Source organism: Bicyclus anynana, chromosome 8 (genome assembly GCF_947172395.1).
Source record: "Bicyclus anynana chromosome 8, ilBicAnyn1.1, whole genome shotgun sequence".
NCBI classification, from domain to species: Eukaryota; Metazoa; Arthropoda; class Insecta; order Lepidoptera; family Nymphalidae; genus Bicyclus; species Bicyclus anynana.
The window spans coordinates 1,137,114-1,145,489 of NC_069090.1; the positions used below are offsets into that span (position 1 = coordinate 1,137,114).

The 8,376-nt window shown below is 35.6% G+C and overlaps 1 protein-coding gene across 1 annotated transcript in view; it reads right to left on the minus strand.

Moving 5' to 3' along the window:
• Positions 1-7,578, minus strand: part of LOC112050369 (uncharacterized protein C1orf198 homolog) — a 9,646-nt gene extending 2,068 nt beyond the window's left edge. The window contains exons 1-2 of the mRNA XM_052883177.1: positions 7,247-7,578; positions 6,300-6,900 (exon numbers count right to left, since the gene is read on the minus strand). Of these exons, the coding sequence (XP_052739137.1) occupies positions 6,300-6,900; positions 7,247-7,378 (733 nt within the window). The 5' untranslated portion in view covers positions 7,379-7,578. The remainder of the gene's footprint in view (positions 1-6,299; positions 6,901-7,246) is intronic.
• Between the last annotated feature and the right edge of the window lie 798 nt (positions 7,579-8,376).

Here is an 8,376-nt window from a genome sequence, read left to right on the forward strand (position 1 = left end):
AAAAAAAATTAAAATTGATGAAAAAACTTCAGAACATCCTGTTTCATTCTGTTTGGAAAGAAGAGGTTAATGAACTTTAACCTAGTTTCAGAAATTTTGTTGTTTAATACCTACATACCTACTATTTTTGATACACCTAGTCGGCGGCAGTGTCTTTACTAGGGCTGTTAATAAAATATCGATATATCAAAATATCGACATTCTCACTTAATAGCGATAAGTATTCATTACTAATATTTTTATGGACGATATATCGATAGTTCGATATTGAAACGTAGATATCGATACTAGATATTTTTAACAAGTTTTAATTTTTTATATCCCTCGCAAATTATTTAAACTAAAACATTATCAAACATAATCTACTTTACTTTATTTATACTTTATTACGTTTTTCATATTTTAGTTTATTTAATTGCATTTTATCGAAAATGTCACTGAAATAAGTAAAACGTAATGTATTCAGATAGTATACACTACTTTACCCTCAGACAAAACTTTAAACATGTTTAATCGTATTAATTTACTTGTCAATTTAGTTACATAAAAAATAGTGAAGTTTAATAAATACTTAATTGTTAAAAGTTTTCATTTAGCCGAAAAATTTATTTTGAAATTATCGATATATCGAGAATCCGATATTTTAAAAAATAGCAAGCCCTAGTCTTTTGCGGTTTCCTTTTTGATAACGCCGCTCGCCGCCTAACCCGTAACTATTGTCGGCAATGTCAAAAAATAGGTACAGGTAAGAAATGTATCTTTCGATCGTTTCTTATAACGCAAGGTGATTGGTTGGGTCTTAATAATTCGATCATTCGGGTCGTGTTTTGTGTATCGTTACGACTCGACTTAAAGTATGTAGTTACTTGAGTCTTAAACTGAATATTTGTAGGACATGAATTTGAATTCTTTTTTTATTCGTTACAAGTTATCCATCGACTACAATTTCACCTGACGGTAGTGTAGTAAGTGATTATGCAATCTGAAATGGAAACGGACTAACTTATTAGGGGGAGTATTTGAATCCACGGCTTGGCGGTACGTCTTTGTCGGTAGGGTGGTAACGAGCCACGATCGAAGTCTCCCACCAGCCAGGCCTGGACCAAAACCCCAATCGGCCCAACCGAGGTTCGAACCCAGGACCTCCGTCTTGTAAATCCACCGCGCACACCACTGCGCCACGAAGGCCGTTAAAATTCCGAACTGATCGGATTTTAGGTTGCTATTCTGTAGAGTGATGTTGTACGACTGACCGACGAGTATTCGATCCAGATAATTGTTACAAGTCCAATTCAGTGTGGTGAACAAAAATCGTTCGCAGATTATTTGAGGCGCTGACGGCCGCGTCACTCGCTCACGCACAAGTACTGATCGGGTATCAGAGATTCGATCAATCGCGATCGACACAGGTCTAGTACGGGTTAACACCCGTAAATAAAATAAAATTTAATTTAAAGAAATAGGTTAAAGTGAATGACCTCAAAGCTCAAAGGGACCGACGGGCTGCCGACGTGACTGCGGCGAGGAGGTAGGTAGATGTTTGAAAATACAGGATGTGTTAAAATAATCGATTTTTGAAAGTTTATTACAATTGTAACTCCTTGAATTGTACTTTGTTTTTTTTTTTAATAACACTGATGGATAATAGACATTGGGTACATTATGTGGGATTTTGGTTTAAGACGAATAACGTAGCGCGGTGTATATATATATATATATATATATATATATACACCGTAATATATATATATATATATATATATATATATATATATATTCTAAAAAAATACATATTTAAATTAAGCCTAACCATGCTTCAACACGAACCACAGTTGGTTTTACTGGGCACTGGTTATTATTACATAAACAATATTGAAGTTATAACAAATTGCACAAAGTCACAGTGTACAAAACTTCATTAAAATCGGTTTATTACTTTACAGTTCAACGTGGGTAAATAGCATAACACGATTCTCTAACTAATAATTATAAATTAATGTGAATTTTATTTTTTTTACACGAAGCTACGTTATTTGCGAGTGTCACAGACTATATATTTTATCCCCGTATTCCCACGAGAACGTAAACTACGCGAGTTTTGAAACCGAGGGCCGACTAATTTTATATAAATACACTAGCAGACGCCGCGTGGTTCCAGTTCCCGTAGGAATACGGGGATAAAATATAGCCTATAACACTCGGGGATAGTGTAGCTTCCTAACAGTGAAAGAATTTTTCAAATCGGTTCAGTAGTTCCTGAGGCTATTCAAAACGTACAAACAAACAATCAAACCTTTCTTCTTTATAATATTAGTTTAAAAAAACAAAAGTGACGGTTTACATAACTATTCCAAATATCAACTGGGTGTCCGTGCCTTACTGCTAAAACACAGACGTCCCAATTTTACTAACAATGAGTAACGTAGTGACTAATAGAAAGGCAGCCTGCATTAGCCAGCCCTACTTCATTTTATGAAGGCTGAAAGTTCGTCAGCCCAAGGCCCTACCATTCGTAAGTAGTACGATTGAATATAAAAAGCTACATTATCAGCTTAACATAGCTTTTGACGGCCTCCGAAATAATCCACCGTGTAGAAACCGAAAGGGGTATGGATTTTCATCCTCCTCCTAACAAGTTAGCCCGCTTTCATCTAAGTTTGTATCATCAGTTACAAACAGGTGAAATTGTAGGGCAAAGGGCATAACTTGTAAAGAATAAAAAAAGGTTAGGTTTGCATAAATAACATTTTTTATGCAAGATGAGGTCGTGTTTGACTAAAACTAAACTAGCTTCCAAAGCTATCACAGTGAAAACTCAACAAAGTCCATGATAGGAGCATGGGCTGACGAAAATTTAATAAATCAAATCAAAATTCATTTATTTCAATTATCAATTATAATTAGTTTACAAGCACTTTCGAAGCGTCAAGTAATAGTATTATTACATAACGGTGATAACAATTAGTCGAAAACTTGAAATTATAGTTACAATGGTTCTAAAGCGCCTTGTACAGAGAAGAGCCCACAACAGACTCAGCAAGGTTTTTTCTTTTTTAGATTCCAGCCTTCATAAATGAGGTAGGTCTGACTAAGCAGGCTCTAAGTCCGTAACAATGACAGTGATTAAACTGTGATAGGCAGTGACCGAGGCTAATTAAATAACGGCCCGTGGTGATAAAGTTACCGAGAAACGAAGTTTTGTTAGCTTTGTAATGTAAGCGCTGTAAGCCATTGAAGCCATTGTATTACTCATTACTGTACACGTAACTGTGTCAAGAGTAGGTGTAAACGATCTTGGTTACGATATGCTAACTAGATAATGTTATAAAAGCGAATGTAAGTTTGTTTGTTAAGCTTTCACTCCTAAAACGATAAAAAAAAATATTTGGAGATTTATTTTTTTTCAAAGCCTTTATTATTTCTTACTTTATTACATTAAACAAGTTTTTCAATTAATAAGAGTAACAGTTTTAATTTTTTTTTTCCATGTTAGTATATTGTTAGTGTATCTGTTTTAAGTTTAGTATGTTAGTAAGTTAGTCTTATTTCTAATTAATAAAATCTATTTAACTAGTAAGGACCCCTCATTGGGCATAGTCCTCCTCTATCAGACCTTCTCTCCGGTCGCCAACCGCCAAGATGGAAGCTATTCCAGGATTCCTCGCTTGTTGGCAGACCAGCTTATCACAGATGGCGATTGGCGAACCTACTAATTAGTTACATTGCATGTTAACATTGTTAAAGATAACTTCCGTCAACTTGACGGTACTCGTAGAAGTCTTTGAAGATAAAAGCCGCCCAAACAAGACGTCGCGAGAGCCCTTTTAGTACGAGGCCTAGTTCTGCCACTGGATATAGTTTTGCTACTGGATTATCGTGATAGCCCAGTGAATATGACCTCTGCCTCCGTATCCGTTTTTAGAGTGTAGGTTCGAATCCGGTCCGTAGCATGCACCTCCAACTTTTCAGTTGTGTGCATTTTAAGAAGTTAAATATCACGTGTCTCAAATGGTGAAGGAAAACATTGTGAGGTAACCTGCATGACAGAGAATTTTCTTAATTCTCTGCGTGTGTCAAATCTGCCAATCCGCAATGGGCCAGCGTGGTTGACTATTGGACTAACTCTGTCGTTCTGAGAGGAGACTCGAGCTCAGCAGAGCCGAATATGGGTTGATAACTGGATTATCAGATCTCTCCGGTCGGCAAGTGGCATTATGGGGGTTATTTCAGGATTCGACCTGGACTAAGGTGTTGCAGGACCATGGAACGCATGGGCAAGCGGATCTCGACGTCGAGTCAAGAGTGGGTTGTTATTCCAGGATTCGTCGCTAGTTGGCAGACCAGCCGCCCAAGAGCCACAGTTGGTGCCTTGGTGGAACTACTAATTGGTTACATTGCATGATAACAAAGTGCTTATTTAACGTTTATCTAACAATGGAATGCAGAGCGCGCGCAGTGTGTGCTGGTAAACATCGATACAACTCGCCGTGACTAACGCACGCTGCATTATAATTGCTCATCGCAATTAGAATAGGACGCGGTCGGAATACCTACTGCTCGTAACCCCTCTGGCGAATTGGCGGATGTATCCAAGTTTGATTCTGTGTTACATATATTACATTATAAAACAAAACTACAAATATACAGCTTGCCCCCTATTTAATGGATAAAACCCTAATGTAGATACACCACCTAATTCAATTTAGTTTTATAGCTTGGCGCCGATGCCGCGCGTGCCGGGGGGTGTGTAGTGAAAAACCCACGACTGATGCACGTCACTTCCCCGCACGCACGCATTTCACACCCGCGCAGTCTTTCCCCCTGTCGCCGCATTTCACACCCGCGCAGTCTTTCCCCCTGTCGCCGCATTTCACACCCGCGCAGTCTTTCCCCCTGTCGCCCGCATATCATGGGAGTGTTATCAACGCACTTGCCAGACTATAAATAATTACGGGACACCCTGTACATCTAGGGCAAATGATGGCAATGGATGATTCAACAGGAAAATATCGTAAGATTAGGAAGCACACAGAATTGTTTTAAAGCAAGACTCTTCAATATATGTTTAGTTAGAAACTATTATTATAGAGAAGTAAATCTGATTGTTTGTTTGTTTGTTACAAATAGGGTCTCAAACTAACAAACCGATTTTTAAAATTAATTTACCTATGGAAAGCTACATTACAGCAAATAACATGTGGTATATTTAAATCTCTGTATTCCCATGGGAATGGGAACTTCGCAGGTAAAACCGTGTGGCGTTTTCTAGTAGATTATAACTTTATTAAACACCAACTTAGGTATTTACTAACATTGTTGTTCTATGGAAGGCTCATTTGCAAATTGAATTACCAGACAATATATTTTGTAATTGATTGATTGCAGCATATTTTTAAATAACATTTCTAATATAATATAGGTTGATATGGTCTTCATTAAATTAGAAAACTAGCCATCAGAACTCTGTGAGAATATGGGAACAAAATATAGCCTATGATACTCACAAGTAACATGGCTTTTTAGGGATTTTTAGTAGATCTAGGGATTACCCCTTACAATACCACAAACTTCACCTCTTTATAATATTTGTATAGACAATAGAATATAGATTTCTCATTTATGTGAAGAACAGAGTAAATCTCTTGGTATAGTGCCATCCTCATAAGCTATTGTAATCTATGTTAATATACTTACAGAGTATGTACAAGCTTATATTTATTACATTAGATTATATGTGCATATATCTTGTTCTTTGTATTAAGTAAATCCCCGATGAGACCATAACCATAAATGTTAAAGTAGTATAATGTATTATTTAAATAGCCAAGATAGCCCAGTGGATATGACCTCTGCCTCCAATTTGCAGGTTCAAATCCAGTCAGGGGCATGCACCTCTAAATTTTTAGTATTGTGCATTTTAAGAAATTAAATATCATTTGTCACACTTGTGGGATCCTGGGAGAATTTTTGGAATTCTCTATGTGTGTGAAGTCTAGTGTGGTGGACTATTAGCATAACCTTTCTAATTCTAACAGGTGACTATAGTGTTTTTTTAGATATCATACAGAGACAGTTCGTTTCACTCTTGAAAGTTTGCCACGATTCACAATAATAGTATGTATTATGAATGTCATAAGGCAATTGTCACCGTACTTATGGTATCTGAAAAACACTTTAATGCTAAACATGAGTCAATGGGTTGTAAATGATGATGTATTATTTAAAATTTTAATACCTCATGCTTACCCTGGTCATAAAAATGTGCACACCACCAAATATCAGTATAAATAGATACTCACCACTGCTGGATTTCGCCACACTGCTCCTATAATCTTTATCAAACTTGCTCTCATTCTGTGGACTCTTGAAATTTGTTCTGAAGAAGTTCTCGGAAGACGCCACAATTTGTGTAGGGGGCAGTATTGGCACTAAACACTCTCTCTCTTCATCTTTAGCCTTGAAATTACCCATGAATTTACTTATGAAACCTGTAGGCGATATAACATCTCTGTCATGAGAGTCTTTCTCTTTGTAAGTGCTCTTCAATTCATGAGATTTGAGTGCATTTTTCAGTTCATTCACTACTTTAGAGTGGGAGAGAGCTAGCTCGGTCATAATCGGCGGTGGAGATGTACATTTAACATCTTTGGATACTCTGTGTTCGCTCAACACACACAAGTTGAGTTGGCTCTTGGTCTGGTAGAGGAAAGGTGCAGAGTGTTCATCTCTGTAAGATGTGTTCTCATCTTGAATGATTCGCAAACCGTGTTCGCGACCAAAGAATGACATCAAATTGTCTTTACGAACAGGTGGATCATTTATATCGAAATCTAATGAGTCCAGCAAAGCATATTTTAAAACTATCTCAGGTTTGATTATGGACTCGTTTATTATTTCTGCCTGTAACAAAAAAATATTTATAATTTAAAAAAATATCACATGAAATAGCAGTAACATTAAAAAAATCTTGTTAGAAAAGCAAACTATTATAAAACACGTAATTTTTTCAATATTTGTTTAATTAATGTAATTAGATAAAATAATTAAAAACATACTAAATAATTTTAAAAGTTACAAAGAATATTTATGTATTCTTTTTATCTTAGTGAAGACAAAAGAAATGAATTAATATTTTATTTATAATAAGTTTTATTAACATTATTAATTACTTGATTTATGTACCTACAAAATTTTAATTTATCAATTAAATTTCATTATATGAAGAGGAAAATTGTTTCTTTTTTACCTTTTCATTTTCAGTAAGTGTATCCCAAATATTTTCATACGCATTTTTAGCCTCTGTGATGTCTTCATGAATTTTGGATGCTATTGGATTCATGGACCGAAAATACTCTTCCGCTACAGCGCTCAACGCCATATTAACGCAGTAGTTGTGGGTTCTATTGGAAATACTCAACCGTAGCTACATTACTCCCATAGTTAATGCCAGTTAATGTATTCCATACGTTCTAGGATTTCATTTATAATTAGGGAAATACTTAAAAAATAAAAATTACACACAGTATCGCACTCACAACACAGATCCACCACAGATTGATTACTTGATTACTAAACTAAAATAAGAAAAGAAAATCACAAAAAAATGTAAATTAGCACCATAGACAATAGAACTGCCACAATTCCTCCGGTAAGTCTAAAAATTTAAAAATATTTATGGTCTTATAAACCGCCTAAATTAAAAAGATACCTATTAGAGATTAAAGGAGTCTGTGACCTACATTATACGTGAAATGCACGTCACTGCACGGTCCCAAAAATGTCATGAGTTAGAAGAGGACAAAATATTTTGTAATAAATTTACGCTCCCTTGAGTTTGGAAGTAAGCTGGTAAATGTACTTGTATTCCGAAAAGTGTACTAAGGCCAGCCGAACTGCCGTTGAGACTGAGAGGGAGTGCTAAAGAAGTTTTACTTCATTTAGTTTTACTAAATACAAAAAAAATAAATACTAAATACATAAAAGCACTCGTTTTGGAATAACGTGTATACTTGTCAAACTTTCTTTAGCCCATTGAACTTCAATGTCGAAAACATTAATCAAATTTAAAAGACAAAATATTATCTTTCTTTACAGGGCCCTTAGTCATAAGCTGGTTTTTGCAACGCGCCACGATCAGAACTGCGTATGGGTTTTAAATTAGTCGAGTATACTTCGACGTTGTATCACTTGAGTTTTAGTCGTGTATCATAATTAATTAACTTTATTAAACATAACACTCACAATAGTTTCAATTCTATTTCGCTTTCACATTCATATTTGTATAAAAGCGCCGTAAGATGACGCCCACAGATTATTAGATTACTGATCGATGTTTGGCTGTTTCGTCAAAAGAATCGATTCTTTTTATAAATTGTT